This window comes from Lissotriton helveticus, chromosome 11 (assembly GCF_964261635.1).
Source record: "Lissotriton helveticus chromosome 11, aLisHel1.1, whole genome shotgun sequence".
Lineage (NCBI taxonomy): Eukaryota > Metazoa > Chordata > Amphibia > Caudata > Salamandridae > Lissotriton > Lissotriton helveticus.
In genome coordinates this window covers 816,107,153-816,127,901 of record NC_136072.1, presented here as the reverse complement: position 1 = coordinate 816,127,901, position 20,749 = coordinate 816,107,153, and the positions used below count along the sequence as shown (strand labels likewise).

At 45.0% G+C, this 20,749-nt stretch overlaps 1 protein-coding gene across 1 annotated transcript in view; it reads right to left on the bottom strand.

Moving 5' to 3' along the window:
- The window catches only part of ACTR1B (actin related protein 1B), a 78,301-nt gene extending 58,671 nt beyond the window's left edge, over positions 1 to 19,630 (bottom strand). The window contains exons 1-2 of the mRNA XM_078666938.1: positions 19,437 to 19,630; positions 13,445 to 13,509 (exon numbers count right to left, since the gene is read on the bottom strand). Of these exons, the coding sequence (XP_078523064.1) occupies positions 13,445 to 13,509; positions 19,437 to 19,484 (113 nt within the window). The 5' untranslated portion in view covers positions 19,485 to 19,630. The remainder of the gene's footprint in view (positions 1 to 13,444; positions 13,510 to 19,436) is intronic.
- Positions 19,631 to 20,749: the final 1,119 nt, after the last annotated feature.

Below are 20,749 nucleotides of genomic sequence, written 5' to 3'. Positions count from 1 at the left end.
CTGATGTCACTAATCTGGCCCATATTTGGGACAAGCTATCGGAGTTCCAAGAGGAAGCCAACGGGGAGACCAGTTACCTCCACCAAGACGCATCGGCTCTAGGTTTTGGAAAGGGCAACACCCCGGGTAAGACATTGGCAGGAATGCTCCGCAAACCGTGCGCTTCTACCTATGTGGTGGAACTACTGGACCAAAAGTCCAAACTCGTTTCCTCTCCACCGGAGCCAACACATGTAGAGTGCTAAATCTATTCCCAAATGTATACTGCCACCCCTGTCCCAGGTTCGCCTGAGTTAATGGTATGCCCCCACTTTTTTCTGAACTGCTGATGTACTTTGACTGAGTGTGCCCTGGGTCCCTGCCAATCATGTACCCAGGGCCTGTGTTCCTTTCCTACAAAGAAAAGCTATGCTGAAACAAATTACCCAATTGGCATCTCTGGCCATCTGTCAGCCCCTAGTAAATGGTACCCTAGGTACCCAGGGCATGGTGACCAGAGAAGACCCCTGAGGGCTGCAGCACTTATTGTGCCACCCTCAGGGGCCCTGTACCCTGGCACCCACACACTGCCTTGGCAGGCTGAGTGTCTAAGTACAGAACTAAAACAAGAGTCGACATGGCACACATCCGAGTGCCATGCCCACAGAACCCACTGCCCTGGCATACTTCAGTCACCCCTCTAGCTGGGTGCCCTATGCCATAGGTGAGGGCCCAGGTGCATGAGCCCTGTGCCCCTACAGTACCTAGGGCCCTTCCTGGGCACTGTAAGTGCAGTGTTGCCATTTAAGAGTATATGGTGCTGGGAGGTTGTCATTTACGAACTCCACAGCACCATAATGGCTTCACTGAAGACTGACAAGTTTGGTACCAAACTTCTCAGCACATTAAACCCGCACTGATGCCAGTGTGGGATTTAATGTAAGACGCACGAGAGGGCATCTTAGAGCTGCCCTCCAAAACCCGAACCTACAATCCATGTCTGGGCTGAGTGGCTGCAGAGGCTGCCACCCAGCAGACATGTTGCTGGACCCCTGGGTGGAGAGCCCCCCTGCTCTCCTGGGCCTGCAACAATGCACATCCTGGGCGAGGTGCTATGTCTCCTCCCCCGGGATGGACAGGGGGAAGCTTCAAAAGGCATACCGCCTCTGAGAGCTTCTCCAGACCATTTGCTGTACCCAGCAACTGGCCCCCCACCCGTTCTACCCCCACTCTGGTGGGAAGACTGGCGGGAAAAACTACGTCAGGAAGGAGGGGGTGCCAACCTCTACCAACTCCACCCCTCAGGTGGAGGAGGCGAGGTGAAGCAGACCCCGGGCTCCGGCCATCTTGCAGATGGGGAGCTCTGCCCAATCCCAGCTAGGCTCCTGCCCCCCTCCCACAGGAGAGGAGCAGGTTAGGGGGTGTCTTCACCCCAAGACAGGGACCCATTGGTCACTGCCCTTGCCCTACCTGTAATGCCCCTAAATTTAGTATTTAGGGGCTCCTTGAACCTTCCTTCCTCAGATCCCGATAGAAAAAGAAGAAAGAAGATCAAGAAGAAGAAGACCCGCCAAGCAGCTGCTAACAACAGGACAACAACACCTGACTTGGCCACAGCCCTACCGGCCTGTTAATCCTGGAACCTGCTCCTGCCTAATCCCGGCGACCTCCGCGGACAGCAACCTTGGGACACCCAGAGGACCTGCCTGCCTTGACCCTCTCGAAGATTGGGACTCCCATCAGCAGAGGCTCTGCTGCAACACCCCACCTGGTGCTCACCAGGAAGCTCCGGACCAGCCCACTCTGCACCAGGCAAGCCCGGGCCGGGCCAACCCGAACCAAGACCACGAGGACGTCCCCCCAGCGACTGGGACCCGAAGTCCAGTGCCCAAAGACCCTCCTCGACTAACCAGCCGACGCCTGCAGACTCAGAATCAGGGGCCACCCCAAACGCGACCAGCCGAGGGTAAGCTTTTCCGACCCCTAAAGACACCCCTGCACCCGGCGCCCCGGTCCGAATCCGAAACTACTCACCTGTGATCAGGAGAGAAGCCAGTACTGTACCTTTCAGCCCAGTACTGGACCGCAAAAGTAATCCCTAGCGAGTTTACTAGTAACCTGTATTTTTTCCCCATAGGAACCCATTGTCTGCTTTTCTATGAAATTTCTTTTAAGTGTCTACTTTTGAAAACTGCAAATATTCTTTAAAAATTGTACGAAATACTGAAACGCAATTACCTACCTGTTTTGAGTTAAGCCCCCAGTGCTGGCCCTAGGAGACTAGTGCTGGGTTACAAAAGTAACGCGATCGTACTTTACCTGCAACCTGAATTTCCTCCCATTGAATAACATTGTCAGATTTACCTTGAAAAGTTTCTAAGTGTGAACTTTTAAAACAGCTTTATATTCCTGAAAATTATGCACAGTAACTTACACGTTTTTGCTAATCTGGTTTCAGCTTAGACCCCAGGACTGGCTCTTAGATCTAGTCCTGGGACTACCAAAGTAATCCGTAAAGTAATCAACTGTACTTATCTATGGAAACCCATTGAGTTCAATGCTAGAGTGTGGTTCAGAACAGTGTCGTTAACTGCTTATACTGCAACTATTGTGTGCACAACCTTTATTACTTCCTTGCCAAGTCATTACATGAGCATACTCGACTCGAGAAAAGTATATTTTTATAACCGTTGGTTCTAAAAATAAAACAACTATATCTTTGGATATCAAACAATTGGCCTGGAGTTCAGTCCTTGAGTGTATGAAACCTTTTGCTGACTGAGTGTGTACATCAAATGCTTTACACTGTCCTCTGGTACTGCCTTACTGCTCGACCAAGCAACCACTTTGGAGAGTAAGGTCAGTTCTGACTTTAACCTCTGTTATACCTCTGGGGTTGGTGGACTCTATACAGACTGTACTTCCTTCTAGTCCAGTATATATAGAGCCACCTTCTCACACTTCGACATAATGTAGCTGTTGTGGCTCGCTCGGGCTCACAGCACCGATTTAGACTTGCCCATTACCGAGATGGACATAGAACAAGTCATTATGAGCCTGCCAGGGTAAATGGGCCCAGGACTTGACGGCCTAACAACTGCCTTTTAGAAGGAATATGCCTCATTGCTAGCACCCCATCTCATGGCAATGTTCAAAGAATCATTGGATACAGGTTCCATACCTCCCTCGCTGAGAGAGGTGGTTATAAAAACGCTCCTTAAACTGGATAAACCGGCAGACCATTGCGATTCATACAGAGCCCTCTCTATAATAAACATGGACAATAAATCTATTCCAAAGTATTCACACAGTGCTTGTTGCCTCTCCTGCCATCAATAGTTAGGCCGAATCAATCACGTTTATTCCTGGTCACTCAATGTCGCACAAGCACTGCACCATCTTTGCGTTAATGCCCCACCTCGACCCCCAGATCTCTGCAATTGGTGCCATTCTAGACATCACTAAGGCGTTCAACTCTCTGGAATGGGCAGATCTCTTTCCACTTCTCGACATTAGCTGCAATTTTGTAGGCAAATACAAATCCTTTACACTCTCCCGCGCGATTGAATGGGCTCTCAGACCCCCTTCTTGATCATCCGCGGTATGCGACATGGATGTCTGCTGTTGCTGCTCCTTTTTGAATTAGCAATGGAGGAATTGGTGCGGAGACTCAAGCAATGCCACGCGAACAGGGGCATCAGTTTCACCACTAGGGGACTGGCAGTCACGATGTATGCAGATGATGTATGCAGATGACACTAACCTTTAAGCATGTGACCAACGTAAGAACCTGGCCGCCTTGATGAGTGGGTGGTGAGATTTGGTGGGTACTCAGGCGTTCAAAGCAATTGGTCTAAATCAATTCTATTCCCCCTCACGGATAGTACACTGCCATTCAAATTCAAAAGTACTTTATTCGGTTTTCTTAGTGAGAAACCATAAAAGTTATAAAAGTTACAAAACATTGCATTCATAGATTAAAATACACAATTTGCACATTATCCGGGTTAAACATAGCGAAGATAAATTAACTTCAGCATTTACACGATGAGGAGGGTAACATAAGGAGTCCGTATGTTAACTGAAAAAAAACTTAAAAATAGTACTCTGATCAGTTAAGGAGCTAAGCTTTTTCGATACTTCATTGCACATTTCAAGAAACCGGCCACAAAGGGGATACAGTCTGGTCTTAGCAATTGCAGGTAATAAAGTGCAGGACGCACTTGCACAAAATTTTACTTTTCTAAAATGGGTTTTAAATAAAAATTCCTTGGGAATACATAAAATTTACAAAAGAACATAAAGTGTAGCAAGTCCTGAGGAGACAAACTGTCGCAGCCACAGGGTGCTAACACATTTCCTTTGTGACATCCCCTTGGGACTGCTAATAAAAGATGAAAAGTGTTTAATCTGAACCTGATTAATAAGAATCGCTCATATGCTGGTATCGGCCCTAATAGATATGGTTCAATATCTAAGGAGGTTTTAAGCATCATGTGTGATCATACGCTGGGCTTCAGCAGATCTTTCTCCTCCCTTTCCATTGTTTTACGCAAGGTGAAGAGGTGTTTTATGAGCGCCACATCTTTACTGGTGATACCTTCCGGTTTTAAAAACAGGTCCAGGCGTCCCAAATTGCTAAAACAGGTTTTTAGGTATTTTATCCATGGGATGTTGATCATGTGATCTAGACTCAGGATCTCTTTTAAGAGGTTATGTGTAAGGCCAAGATGTTTGTTAAGCCAGCATTGTAGCCAAAAGGTGAGGGGGCGGAGGGCCAGAATGTCACAAATAAAAGGCATGCCGGTTTCTTCATGGACAGACAGGTTCGCAGTCCGCTTTGGTACACTCAATAACAGTTTTAAGAAGTTATTTTCTGTCACCTGTAGGCCCTCAAGGCCAGAGTATCCCCATAGGTCGCTCCCATAGCTATCTATGGACATACTCTTGGCACGGTAAATCTTTAGCATGGCTGCCACAGGTCGTTTGCCAATTCTAGTGGCAAAACCAAAAAGAGCGGCGTTAGCCCTGGTGACCTCTCCCCTTTTCTTTTTTAAGAGTGCAGCCCAGTTAAGCCGATGATCAAATAGGACTCCCAAATACGAGAATTTTGTACATGTTGGCACTCTGACTCCATTAACCATAAAAAGAATCTGTCTTTTTGTGCGCTGCCCTACCTGCATCACATAAGATTTAGAATTGTTTATGGACAAGTCTGGCTTGGCCATAAACCCATGGAAGGCATTGAGTAGGGTTTGTAACCCTTTCGGGGTGCGAGCCAGGAGGACTGCGTCGTCTGCGTAAAGCAAGACGGGCAGACCCCGCCGTCCCAAATATGGATAATCAACCCCTGTATCTAGCAGTGATCCTTCTAGGTCGTTTATATAAAAGTTAAAAAGGAAGGGGGTTCGTATGCACCCCTGTCTAACCCCCCTTTCGGTGCTAAAATTCCTGGATACCTTGAGGTCTTTGGTGTATCTAATGTTAGCCTTTGTATCTCTATGCAGATCCCTTAAAAAGTCCACCAGGTTCCGCTCGACACCCATGGCCCCCATGGATTGCCACAACTTTCCCTGATTGACACAGTCAAAGGCGGAGGAAAGATCCATGAAGGCCATGTAGATTGTCCCTGTGCGAGCGATGATGTACTTTCCTAGGATCAGGTAGAGATTTAGGCACTGGGCCATAGTCGAATGACCTGGGCGGAACCCATATTGAATGTCTGAGATGATCTTATTTTCCTCTGCCCAGGTAATCAATCTCTTCAATATGACGCCACATAGGACCTTCACAACGGAGTCTATCAGGGAGATTGGTCTATAGTTTGTGGTACAATTACGATCTCCCTTTTTGAATACTGGTACAATTGTGGAGACTCCCCAGAATTTTGGGCATCCAACCTTGGATGCGACGTTACCCACAGCGGCCAGAATCGAAGCCCAAAAGGTCGGGTTTGATTTAAAAAGGTCCGGGGGGATACCATCCGGGCCTGGAGCCTTCTTGTTGGTAAGGTTGTTAATACCCTTCTCCATTTCATTCACTGTAAACGCCACTGCATCCCTCCCTGAGGGTTTATCGGGCGGGGCTAACGGGGTATACGTGTTTTAAAACATATTAGCGAAGTGGGACACCCATTCGTCCTCTGTAATATTGGAGCCCACTTCGTTAACCCCTTCTGCTAGAAAAGGTGAACGGTTAATAGTACTTCAAAATCTTGAGCTACTAGATAATGTCTGAGGGTCTAAGAGCTCCCTCCATAGAGCTTCTTTCAGCTCCGCTTTACGTTTAGCCAAGACCTTTTTATAGTTTATTCAGAGTGCACTAATCAAAATTCTGTTCCTGGGTGTTCCTTTCAAGCCCATCTTGAGTTCTCTTGCGGCTTTAGAGCATAACTGACAGAACCATTTAGGTGCACTAGGCTTGCTAGATCTCCCTGGAGCATGTAGCATGCCTCCCACTTTGGTGGCAATCCCTTTAAAGGCTTGTAGAATTCCTGTGGCCGATGATTCGGCATGAAGGCAGCAAGAAAATTCTGCCGCACAGGCGTTATTAAGTGTCTCATGGAAACCAGATGGGATAACTTGATTCCATGTAATCCTCCGCCCTCCATCGGTTGGTTGCAACGTGTTGGTGCCTGGTTCAAGGCACTTTTTCTTCATGATACTCCCTCCCATGGTTACACAGACCGGGTTATGATCACTGTGTACACTTGGGATTACGGAGAAACCCCGGAGAAGGGATAGGGTGGATCCAGATAACAAAATATGATCAATGAAGGATCCAAATCCTCTACCTTTAAAGGTTGGTTCCCTTAACCTTTTCCATGCTCATGACAAGGTCAGCTCGTCATGAGGCACGGTTGAGCTGTGCTTATGACGAGCTGGCCTTGTCATGAACAATGGTATTCTAAGAATGTTAGCACAGGAGGGGAAAACCCTTAGCAGCCAAGGTGTTAATTTGCTAAGTGGGGGGGGGCATAACTCATCGCAGAGGATAAGTCATACGCGTTTAACATGTCGTTAAGAGCGTTTCCCTGTTTAGTGTGCTCAAAATGAAGACCCGATCTTAGTGGGCAGCTAAGTGTTCCAATAGCATTGATCTTTGGGTCACCACATACATGCACGTTAAAGTCTCCTACGATGAGCAAGTTCTTCCTATGAGTACCACATCGCTGTTCAATGTAATTATTCAGCTCAGTGATCCCACAGCCCTCATCTTTATGGATGGCATTATAAAAGTTAATCACATAAAGACTATTATCTTTATGCCCCAGGGAGATAGCTTGAATATTTCTGTTATTGGTGGGGATAGCCCTGATACTGCATCTGAAGGCCAGCGATGTAAAAATTGCCAATCCCCCCATTGCCCTACCACTGGTTCCTCTGGTCGCTGGGACAAAGAAGGCTCTGTACCCCGCCATCGAGATGTTACAGTTGACAAACCACGTCTCTTGAAAGCATATGATCGAGTACTAGCTGACAAACTGTACCCATAAAGGGTCTAGGCCCTTTCCCGCCAATCCAGCGATGTTCCAGGAGAGTACATTATGATCCTGGTTATGCTCCGTTATACCCCTGGTGACCTCCCCTGGTGTAGCAGAAGGTATTTTTCCAAGGGAGTTTTCTTCTCGAGGGTTTGCTCCTAAGGCAGAGACAAGTTTTTCTAGTTTAACCTCCTCGGGTACAGGCTTTGGCACGGGGCTGTCTGCTAAGACAGGCCAGTCAAATGGCGAACTGATACGGTTATTGGGATTTAAAGATACTTGGTTCCCACACGGTCAATCGCAGTCATTAAGACCGGATAGGACTGCATACCTATTTGGGCCCACAGGAAGCGGGGAATAACCCTGACCACCCCAGGTATAATCCCCAATAGGCCTCAGAGGTAATGGGCCCAGCCCCAATTGTCCTCTGTGATAGGATGTCCTAGCTTGGTGACCCCAGTTCTGGGTTTCTGGTCCACCATGTGTCGCTAACCTGTAGAAAAAACCTAGAGGTAATATCTCAATGCCCTGGCCCCTATGTGCTGCTCTTGACTCTACTTCCCTGAATATCCTTTCTACTGGTGCTGGGCTATTAAAGTTTATCACTATACAATCACCATTTCTTGATTTTCTAGAGCTACCCAGCCAGGATACTCGACGGGCCATAATAACGTTGTACCCTGCCGTGTGCCCCGCTACAGTGTTACGAGACAGCCAGTGGGTCACCTTATTTTTTAGTTGACTAAAGTCCTCGTTGACTCCCTCTGGAAGGGGTGGTACGTTTCCCAAAACTATCACCAAGGGGGTAGATTGTGGGGGTAGATCGATGACAGGTAGGTTGCCCACATTTCTAATTTTGGGTTTCCGTTGTCCTGTGTTGATGGTAAAGTACTAGGTTTCTGGTACTTATTGTTAACCCCCTCAGCTCGTGATTTTCCAGAATCGCCCATTGTTTTGTTTCTTCCATCCTCTATTCTGTACTCCCTATTGGTTAGGTTCCCTTGCTCCTCAACTAAGACAGGTGGAATTGGACAGGACGTGGGTGTGGAATTTTTATTGGATTCGGTCTGTATTCTGGGGTTTAGGGCAGAGCCCCCAGTTTCCAAACAAGCCGACAGGCTTTCCAACATATGGGTGTTTTCTAAGGTAGCCTGTTGTAGCTTACCCAGGTTCTCGTTTATTATCCTTAGTCTCTCTATAAGTGGTAACATGAGTGACTTTAAAATCTGTTCCACCTGTACCACAAGACCTGCATCGGCCTGTTGTGCTGGTTTGAGGCATTCAAGTGGTTGGGATATAACATTAGAAGTAGTAATTGGGGGTGCGCTCTGCGGGGCAGTAGTGGCGTTGACTGATTTAGAGGTTGTAGAGGGAACTAGTTTTACCACTTTGTTAACTGTTTTCGGTACCTTCGACCTTCTACCCTTTTGTCGTCCCCCGCCCCTCTTTCTTTTCCCAGGTTGTTTAGGGCTTGGTGCTGGAGTATTTGTTAGGATATCGGCCTGGGCCTTCATGGGACATAAAGTGCCAGGCCTATTATCTACAGATTATATACTGCTGCCTGGTGTGGTGTTCAGGGAGGTGGTCGTGTTGTACCCATCTAGTCCTGTGCTTTTATCTAGCAGGCTAAACCCGCTAGATCTCAGGCTGTCTAAGTGTTCTGGGGTTAGTGCGTTCTTGATGTTACCCATAGAAGATTGTTTTGAACCAAGTGATTCTAGAGATTGCCGCTTTTCTGTAAGGGCTATTTCACGTTCTAAAACGACCGCTGCTCTGGTGACGAAATTATCTAATGTCCCAGTAATGCTGCCCCCTATTGAGTTTGGCACTAACTTCCCCCCCTTCCCAGGTCGATGTGCCATGGTCTTCTGTTAAAACAAAAATAAGATTACTCTATGGGGGCAAAACAGACACAATCACAGGTAGCTGTTGTACTGCAAGCAATAATGACAGTCCTGGTCACATGCAGATACTTTCTCGCCTGGAATAAGGGACGCGTTAGAGGGGTGGCCCAGCCCAGCCTCCTCCGGCCTGTGACGGCTTTGGACCATCCCGCCCTTGTCCCGGGCTTCTCCCCGGACGCTCCCGCACAGCGGAAATGAAGGATACTTAAATAATATCTGTGACTGAGGGCGTTGCTCAATCAGGCTCCAGGTGTGGGCAGGCAAGGGATCCTGGGACTTCGAGTCCTCAACGCAGTTTCAGGCGTCTCACCGCAAGCCCGCAGTGTCGTTCTCTCAGGGCAAATATACTCCTTGCAACCCCCAAAGACCTCCGTTGTTTCACCACGCAAAAAGTATCACTGACGCTGCGGCACCTCTGCCATTCAACAAGGAATACCCTCTGAAATGGGCGACACAACTGGTTTGGTACTTAAGTATATGGCTAGTTACGCGACCCCCACCGACACTTTCATTCTGGAGGAGTCCTTTATGTTATCTTGTTTTGGAATTTGTATCCATGTGACACGATCCCATTATAGGTTCTGTATAATTTCTTTTTCAGAACCACTTGTGTCTGACTACCTCCTAGTGTATCTTCTAGATTGAATAAGAGGACACTAAAACTGTATTTTTCGTTGAGTGAACAAGACAATCCTTGTACATTGTTTTGTGTATAAACTTTGGTGTGGTTTTGTATATAACTGTACATAAAGGTATGTATAATTGTGCATAGTGAAAAAATATTTGATAAAGAAAAACAAAGTACTTACGGATAAATAACCGGTTGGTGATTACAGTAAATAAAACTTGTTATCACGTCCTTTACTTCTAGCAATGGCTTTGTTAAATAAACAATAGTAACAGTGGACTAAGGCCACCGAAATAGGAGAATTAATAGTCACCTATTTGTCAAATATTTTGTTATTTGTTCCTCCTTTTTCCAAAATTCCCTGTTTTGCGCTAAGTATATGGCTCAGCCATGAGCCTGAGGAATTGTGGCATGCAAACAATTGTCGAGCCATCGAATGGCTGGAAGACAGAATTCCTGCATGGTCCAAACTGTCTCTGTCCCTTGCTGGACGCGTTTCTATAGCTTAGAGGATTATTCTTTTGAAATTTCTCTATCTTTTCCTTAATATACCCCTCCCACTTACAGTCCAGTTTTTCAAGTGTCTAAGATCTAACTTGGTAACAGGGCATGTAAACAACTGTGCGTCTCATGGGAACTCCTCACCTTACCGCTTGCACAGAGCGGCTTGGGAGCACCGGACATGTAGATATACGCACTAAGCATCCAAGCTCAATTTCTTTGTTACTGGCTCTATCCAACATCATTTCAGCCCCACACACCCATAGAGACAGACCATGCATCCCTGTGACCACTGTCAACGGTGCTTGATCTGCATTACAAAGCTCCGAGGGCGGAAATAGACACGGTCGCATGTATTCGCTGGGCATGGGAGAGTTTGAGAAAGCTGGCAGGGCTGCTGTGTCAATATGCCCTATCCATTCCTCTCGTTAACAGTTCCTAAATTCCACCATTGCAGGACAGGGGCGCCAGCCTAAGTACCAGTAGGCAGCACATTAGGCTGTTCTCAGACCTATATTCTGAGATTATGACACCCTTGATCCCCATCACACTAGACACTCTTCTATATTACCAACTCAGGGCTGCCTTGAGTGATAGACAACACTTTCCTATCTCCTCCACCACCTCTACCCGCACTGGAACATATCCTCACTTCTCCGCGCAAATTGATAATTCGCCTACACAACAATATGCAATCCACTGCACCGACAGCACATGGGGAGTGGACAGAGAGCCTCCCTGTATAGACAAGCAGTGGTAGTGCGGTCAGTAGGAATTACTCTCCCCAAACTATAAGCTGCTCTTAATACACTTCAAATTTCTCCACTGCCTTTATCACACCCCACTACAGCTCTTCAAAATGGGACTGGTCCTTGATCCGCATTGCCTACACTGCATCTCACCTCAAGACTTCTTTATTTATTGTGCATGACAAAGTCCGAGAGTGGCGACCTTCTGGCAGATGGTATATACGACCATACACACGATTATTGGGCATTTATCCCCTAACGTCCCCTTGGAAGGATTGCTAGGTTACGTCAAGGACATACCTGCTACTCACAGCCATGTTGTTACTTTTAGCCAAACGCAGGGTGGTTATACTCCGGGGTTGGAAACCCACTCCCTCCGACCATACAGGCATGGTTGAGTGATGTAACTTTTTGTCAGGAGCAGTTAACTGACTACTGGGGGCTGATCGCAATAAAGTCACTTCCCAAAGACATATGGGAGCCTTTCTGCTCCTTTCTCCATCACAAAGACTTAAATTTGCCGGATGCAGGAGATATCGACCAGAGGGAAAACGCTGTACAGAATAGCACTCAGCTGTCCACTGTAATACCCTAGCACATCACTGAGCTGCGGCACTGTCCAATTGTCAGTAGACTTGTGGGATGGGCCCGAACTATCAGATACGTACAGTTCATGTTAACAGGTCATCACGACTACATGTTCAGGAAGCCTTTATATTCCAGCTTTTGATCTTTTTACCCTTCTGTTTGTATTGCACATGCGACTATCACGTGCATCATGCACTGCTTCAAATTGTGAACTCAGTAGCTCCCCTCACTTTGCCTTACCATGCGGTCCTTCTCTCTATACCCTTGCTTTTTCCTTTCTACAGCTTTCCCCTCTTACCTACAAGGTTATGGTTGTTGTATTGTTCTCCAATGACAATAAAAACAATTAAAAATAAATAATATTTAATAATAATATGGTCGCAGTTGTAAGCGAGCACTCCTAAGACTTTTCAAAGCATATCACACAAAATACAACAAAGTATAGGACACTTGTATGGCTGAAGAAGCGGCAATGACAGGGGAACTTTTATCTACATCTGGTGGTCCTGCTCGTTCGTTCAGACATTCTGGAAAGATGTTTAGGGCACATTTAAAGAACCTCTGGAATGATTACACAAGATGCTACACATGCTGGGTTGGCAACACAGCTTAGAGTTTTATTTTGGAAAAAGAGGACCTCTCAATGTAGAGCACTAGGGTTTGACGAAGTAGGGCAGCTCCTGCAGATGGAGCTATTAATGCACAAACTAACCCAGACAAAATGCAATTTCAAGGTTGTAGCCACTAATAGACAATTTCTCAAGATTCGTACATCTCTATTTTACACCTCCTCACTTGAGGGCCGTCCACAGCTATAGCTGCAAACTCCTCCAGCCTATATCATACCCCACCAATCGACAGTACAAGCTAACACTTGAGGGTGTTGATGCACACAAGAGAACCCTAGGACCTGACACTTCTGTTAGGCACCATCCACATGACTCCTAGCACTACCTCCATCATCCTTATTGTAGGGAAAACATTTGCCCCATCTCTGGTGTTCTTGACTTGCGCTGTCCTCAAGTTTAGGTTGGGAAGAAGGGTTAATGAGTCACACATGGATCCCCTACCAAGTTGGTTGTTTATAGGTGTATATTGCATTAATGCTTAACCCCTTCGCTGCTGGCCCCTTTCCGCCGCTGTGCGGTAAACAAACGAACAGGGCGGGCCGTGACGAACCCCAGCCGTCATCCGCACAAGAGCACCGCGGAGCGTGACGGCTGGGGTTCGTCATCAGCATGCAAGGGGTTAATTAAGACCAGTTGTCATGCATGTTTTGTTTTACCTAAAATAAAAATAAAACAAAACACAATTTGAAGTAAAAAAAACAGAAACTGTATTGCTAATCAACAATAATTAGGGAAGAGGAATTCTTGAGCATCTGCTACAAACTTCAACAAACTAGAAAAACCTTAACTTTAACATATTGTACACTACACTAGCATGGGTTCAGTTTGCAGCAAAAAAAGTTATCATATACAACATAGGCATGGGGTGGTAAAGTAAGACCATCAATGTTGCAACCCACAGATTAGTGTTCACTACAGGCTGCATTGTTAGAACTGTGTCAACATGGTGGTGAGTTGTGTCTAAGTTGTGCAGTCATACTTACAAGTTTGGAAAGCAGTATTTGGGTATTTGATCTCCAGCAAACCCCGCTTTCACAACGCCTGAACCCTGCAGAAGTAAAATGTTACTAGTTAGGAGTCAGAAGAACCCACACATACAGCTGATCCAGTGTCATTAAACATAAATTGCTTCTCTCACACAAAAACACAGGCTAAGATCATAGACACGTCCCCCTAAGGTAAGTACATTTTGAGCCCAGGCTAATTTCATGTAAATTTCATTGTAAAAGTAGACCAACCACACCAACAAGGCCCCCAAAGAGTCAATCTCATATACACCGGACCCTGTCAGCAATAGGGGCTTTGGTGTATAGACCTCATGCACAGGGTTGCCCATGTACTAACCTCAGGAACTCAGATCGCTAACACTGAATGCCCACATAATCCAACTTGGCTATGCTTCACTACTAGTTATGTTCAGAAACCAGAAACCTCTCTTTACTGTGTTAAGGCACCATTCTAGATGGGATGGAAACCTACATGCTCAAGAATGTATTCTGAAAACAGCTGGGCACTTATCTGCTTCTGCATTTTAAGGCGGGACAATCACAAATAAGAGTTACAGGACAAGGACCAGAGTAGTTAACCATTTTTGGCCCCCACACTGAGCTACCTCCAATCAATCCCATGAGAAATTCGGATAAAAATGAATTTTCCTTCTAGAGTGCAGCAGTTCATGTCAACCAGGTATCTATGTGATCACTTCTCTCCTTAACGTGCTGGAGCACAGTCTTAGTGTAGCACATCCCACGCAAACTTCAGTAGTATTAGGCACCTTGACAATCTTTGCAGGATGCAAAGAACCGAACACAGTGGACTGTGCACACTCTGCGAAGTGAGTGGTCAAGAGGCCGAAAATAAAACCGCTAAAAAACACCTGATGCTTAAATGATCGTATATAGATTGAACTGTCATTTGAATCTCATGCGTGTGCTTGAGGCTGTTTTACCAATCTCTGCAAAGGCTGAACATGGAGACTGGTGCCAGGCGCTGCATATTTCTTTTAAAATAGCACTCCCCGCATTCCAGTAAGCACTGTCCTAACTGCAAAGGGAGATCCTGCCAAACACGTATGAAAGCACTGTGTTCTATCTTCGACAATGAAATAAAACAAGCACCACACACACCAACAATAATAGCGGGGGCTGAAGGAAAGAGTGGAGCACACGCTTCATTCTCTTTGAAAGGTCAGAAATTCAAAGAGACTTCGGTACAGATAGTGAGCACTTTTAGTAAGGAAAAGTATTTCTAGAATGGGGTACAGGGTGCACTATCTACAAGCATCGGTTACTGCAGACAAATGTGCTAGCACTGTATACTCACTATAAAGAGTAGCTACTGAAAACAGGATAAAGGCATACCATTCTTCATGAAATTGATGGGCTGATTCTGCAAGCTGGTGTGCAGTACATGAGCACTTACTACAGAAAAGATATTCCTCCATATGAGGAAATCAGCTTCTACATTACCACTGCGTAGGATAAGTCTTCTATAAATGGTTACAAACAAATTCATCACTGTTCCATCATATAGATACAGGCACTGTAATATTCCAGCAGGGTGCAGTCACTTTGGAATTAGGGCAAATGGGCAGCTTCTAAAAACTGATTACATTTTCTCAGTACAGTGATCACAGCAGTGTTGAAAGATACTATTATGCACAAACTCGAAGGAGGGAGCTCTACACACTGCAGAAGGTGAGCAGCAGTCAAGTAGTCCACCTTACAAACAGTATACTTTTTTCCTTTTCACAGCCCCACACACAGTGACCAACAGTACAGTAAACCCATACATGGTGACCGTTGGTATTCAAGAAGAAAAATGGCGCTTTGCATTAGGCCATACAAACAGAAAGTTGCAAGTACTTTTTGGAGGTTCCCGTAAAATCAATGGTTACCGAGTTAATACTGTCATTTATCAATCGAGTTCCAGGGCCACCAATAGCAAAAATGAAGATTGGATAGTTAAGTTACTCTCTTCGGACTAGACTCGCCAAAGACTTCAAAAGGAAGCCGCCAAAGACTTCAAAAGGAAGCCGCCAATGCTTACTTTAGAACGTGGTAGGTGTCAGAAGCTCGGACAGAGAATGACATTGTAAATAACATGCAATAAATTTAACAACCAGCCAGTGATGTATCTATGAACGAGAAAAAAAACATTTCATCTACAAGTACGTAAAGAAAGCAACTACAGTTATGATTAACACCGAAAACCATACGTCTGGGACACAGCTTCAGATGGGTGTTTGGGGTGCGACACCAAATGCATTCTTCGCTTTAGAGTTGGGTCTGGGGGGTCCAGAGTCGGGTCTGCTATGTTTTTGTTGGTTTTTCGATCATCCTTATTTAACTTAGAAGTTTTAACTAAAACTGATTCTTCCCATTCTGGATGGATCACTTGTCAACAGATTATATGTTTTATAGAACAGAAAAAGCAACTTCGACCAATTTTTCAAATCAGTTTGTGTCAATGCAATAGCTATCCTGTTAAGCCAAGGTCGACACTGACACATAATCCAGGTATGTCAATTTTAACTTTTGTTACTCCCTGTTGCAATGGACCCCTCCCAGGTCCCTAACAAAATTGTTCTAGGCGTCTATACTAATGTGAAAATAAGGGCTTCTAGCTATCCTTACTAAATTCACTAGTTTCCAAAATATATTTGAATCATTGGTTTTAAAACCTTATGTAGATAAGACCAAGCATTAAACTGTTTGTTTTTTTACCTCAAGCCGTAATTCTATTTTGCATCTTGTTTTTCACAGCAATTGAGATAGAAGTTCGGCCTTACTGGAGATTTCATTAGAGTTATAAAATTGATTTCAATTTGATCTCAGAAAAGCTATTTTTTTTAACTAAATTATATTTGAAATTAAGGGGGAAAAAAAGAAAATACGGGGCTTTACACAATAGGCTATACATTTCTGTAGTACAAGCCCCACCACAATAAAGAACAAGAACGGCCTTCAGCAATATGCTCTTTTAAGGAATGTGTTTATGACTGAATGGCCCCACAGATAAAACTGTGTGTTTTCAGTGCAACATCCCATCTAACTCTCCTCTCTGCATACACTCCCCTATACGTCATATACATAGTATGAAATGATTTGCTTGATAGTGGACAAAATACTACCTAAGAAGTTCAAATCAGTTACCACTCTTGGAGAAAAGTAGATCGTTAAGTGTATTGTTTTACCCAATATCTTTGATGAACCAATGTAAGCTCAAACATTTATAGAGATGAGTGGCCACTTGTAACATCCTTCCCTTGAAATCCTAGCCCACTACTATCTGGTATGGTGTTCCTCAAGGGTCTGCCATCAGCCCAATTTTGTTCAACGTCTATCTGACCCCACTGATCAATATAATCCGGACTCACAATGTAAAATTGGTGAACTATGCTGATGACACCCAGATTATTCTGTCCCTTGATGGAACTCAAGCAAATGCCTTGGAGGATTTTCATGCCTTTATGCATGACACTGAGCGGTGGCTTCATGACAACTCCCTACAATTTAATTCAGACAAAAACAAAATTTTACACTGTACATTGGGGAAGGTCCCTCGGCCTCTCCCTCATAATTTCTGGCCCATTACAATTTCCTGTCCTCTAGTTCCGACTAAAACAGCACGCAATTTAGGAGTTATGTTCTGCGCCAATCTGTTACTGTAGACACAAGTGAATAAAACGGTGGGGTGCTGTTTTGGTCTGATTAGAGCACTGAGAAAGATTCTTCCGCTGCTTTCAAATTCGGCAAGAACCCCAATAGTGCAAGGTGCCATTCTAAGCAGACTGCAACACCCTATTGTTGGAGTCACCTAAGTATCGGAGTCATCGATTGCAGCATGTCCAGAATATGGCGGCCAAATTAGTCTTGTCCAGACCATGAGATTCTTCTGCATCACTATGCTTAGCTGAGCTACACTGACTCCCAGAGCAACAAAGAATACATTTCAAGTCCTTGTGTATAGTATTTAGGGCCTTGCATGGACTTGGCCCTAAACCTTTACAGAAGAAACTGGTCTGGTATACTCCCATTCGGAGCCTCCACTCCTCTTCCGCCTGTCTATCAAAGGTGTCAAAGGTCAAAAAGGTCAGAATGGGAGGGAGAGCTTTCAGTGTTGCTGCTGCAAAACTATGGAATGAATTACCACTTGACATCAGACGATGTAACACTCTGTCTCTGTTCAGGAAAAGGGTCAAAACATGGCTGTGTCCCAGAAATTGATCCTTGTCCTCGGTGTGATGTGTTCCAGAAATTGATCCCCTGCTTCTACGTGCTGTCTATGAGAATTCAACCAGTTTAGTCTAATGATGGTTTGCGTTACGCCTTATAACGCCAGGGTACCCGTAGGGTTATTGTCAACCTTTATAAATGCCATATACAATACAATCCTACTTATATGAATCAGACTTGGGTGACAATTTAGGTTAACTGCTAATAGTCAAGAAATTCTGCAACATCAAAGCTTCACTGCACTGTGGTTCCTGCACATTATATGACATTCACATAAAAAAAATGTCAAGCGAGACATCCCATGTTTTTACTCGCCTATGTTCCATGACAGTATTTGAGTTCTACATTGTTATAGGTCTCTTACAGTCCAGATAAGTCTCTAAAATGGATTCCTTCACTTAGTATACTATTTGCATTTACTTAGTAAGGGTTTAATTACCCAAGTAGAACTAATCGAGAGAGCAATAATCCAGCAGCATCCAGCACCCTTCAGACAACTTAAGCTGATGGATATTTTTTTATTTTCAAGTTTGCCAGACCAACAGCTGTTTTGGACAAGATACCCTTAAACTGCTGTCTGGAGCTTAGTTCAAATCCCACTTTAGGGGTGCTTTGATTTTTTTTTGTTATATTTTCTTATTTTGATATTTTGGTCTGCTCACTTCACTTCTATGCTTATGCTGTGCAGCAGCATTCATGCATGCCTTGAGATAGATATAAAGATATAGATTTTTTTTAATGAAAATATTTGCTAGCGTTATTTTCCTTCCTTTGCTTAAACCCCCAAGGTGAAATTCTAAGCTCAACCCTGCTATCCCATGCTGCCCGGTCCTATAGCTCATAAGGTGCAGATCTTCTGACACTGTGTATTTTTCTTCGGAGACAAAGTTACCAAAAATGTGTCACATTGCATTTATTGATTTTCCTTTTCCAACATCACTTTTTTTCTAATGTGTATGTTGAATTTGCTTGCTTAAAGGACCAATATGGCAGCCTTAACTAAACTCCGTCTGAGTATTCAGGCACGAAGTGTCGTCGTATCAAGAGATTTAACCAACTATGAGTCATTTACATCTCAACGCTAGCAATCGCTTAACACCCCAATCATGTCCGTTCTGGAAGTGGTTAGACTTCGATGTTAGCATATCTTTGTGTTCATGTGCTTCTCGTCTCTTCAGGGTCCACACGTCTACTGTCAGTGGGTATTTTGGCATGTTTACCTCAACCCATAATACAGGACACTGGAAGATGTGGCCAGTTTACCTTCCCCCAATTATACCGGTCACTTGGTGATGTGGCTTCTAAGTTCTCCACCCACGCCTCCCAGTCCATACCCTAAATTTTGGCACTTCGGACCCCTCGCAAATAAGAAGCTTGTCCTGTTTAGACCACTAAGTGCACATTTACTTAGCCTGTTCGCTCTTTACAGCCTCAATACTAAGTAGGGCGTTTCCTTTCCATCTGGCCTCTCGTAGTACCCACGTCTGTCTGTAAATGTGGATACATCAAATCCCTATATCGCTGTCTTAACCCCTTGTTTCCAGCGTGTTCGGTGACTGACAGTTCATCCTGCAGCTAATCTGTTTCATGTGTGTGCAAAACTCGGCATCCTGCTCCCATTGGTACCCAAACCCATTTCCCCCATGTTATCACAGACACCTGTCTCCCACCCGAAAATCCCCATTCCCTCCTCCCATTATCCGCCCAATAACCTATCGGCCCCACCCTTCCTCCTTACATTATCGATGACCACCGGCTGATTGGCGATGATGTCGTACGACGCCATATTGCGCCGCTCTAGCCGCCTACCACCCGCTCTATCCCCGCACTGGCGCCGCTTCCGGTGCTGATCTAATAAACGGAGAAAGACATCTCAGCTGCCATTACACATTGGGAAACATACAGTATTTCGGACCGGGACGGGGTTGTAATTGTCCATCCAATATGGCTGCCAATTACAAAGGCGTGGCTTTCTGAGCGACAAGGGGAAAAAACAGCTGCTTCCAATCTTACCGCCATCTTGAAGAAGTAGAAGTCCGGATCCGTAATACAGTGAAGACGTTCAATTCTTAGTTCATGTATTTTACTTTCCCAAGAATATTCACTAGTAATGCTAATTTATTTACTTTATGTACTTTTTCTACTAAAAATATTATCTCGTAGTACATTTTTTGATATAGTACTCTTTTGATTTTAGTGTACTGTTAATTACCTGTCTACTTTAACTCTAAGTCAACTCTCCGACTGGCTCCTAGTCTCCAAGAGCGCGTCCGTATTTTCACAGCGCTATGACCCGCAGTAGTACGTCATTGCGCTTTACATCTCCATTCTTTAATTATCAGGCCAATAAGAGGCTCTTGGCTGTCTAATGTGAATCTCCGTGTCATACCGGTAAAGTCACTCCACCAAACTGAAGGTGGCAATTGTACATGGCGGTTTACACCTTAAGCGGGTCGTATGCAAGAGAAGGAACGATGAAAGTTGTATGAAAGCAAATTTGGAACAGTGCTGCATAAGTACAAAGATCATGAGCTAGTAATTATGGTCGGAACTATGTATGTTTTGCAGACCACTTTTTAGGTCTTGGCCTGACAAGTCTCTGTGAGACATGTTGTATACATACAATCAGTGGCTTCAGCCCGCCCATAGGCTTACTATTTGGACACTCCAACCTTGCTCTTGTATCCTGCCTTCCCTTTGTCAAGGACATGCATGCAGCATTATACCTCTTTTTAGGTCTCGCGACCTATCAATGCGCGCATGCGCATCGAGCGGAGCGAGAATTCAAGTGGCGAAAACATCATGAAACCACCAGCTTTTTGCTGGCGTTTTCATGAAGTTCATGTGAACCACGTGTTCAAACATGAACGTGCATCAGCCTCCCTCCATTTGCCGCACAGCACATCAAAGGGCTTCGCCCAGCGTGCGCTCTGCGGCTTCTCGGCTTCTCCTCCCCTAATTACAGCCTTCCTTTGATTTCTCCTCCCCCTCCCCAGCCAGCTTCCCCAGGCCGTGTTCCCTCAGATATGCTATTGCATATCGTTTGCTACC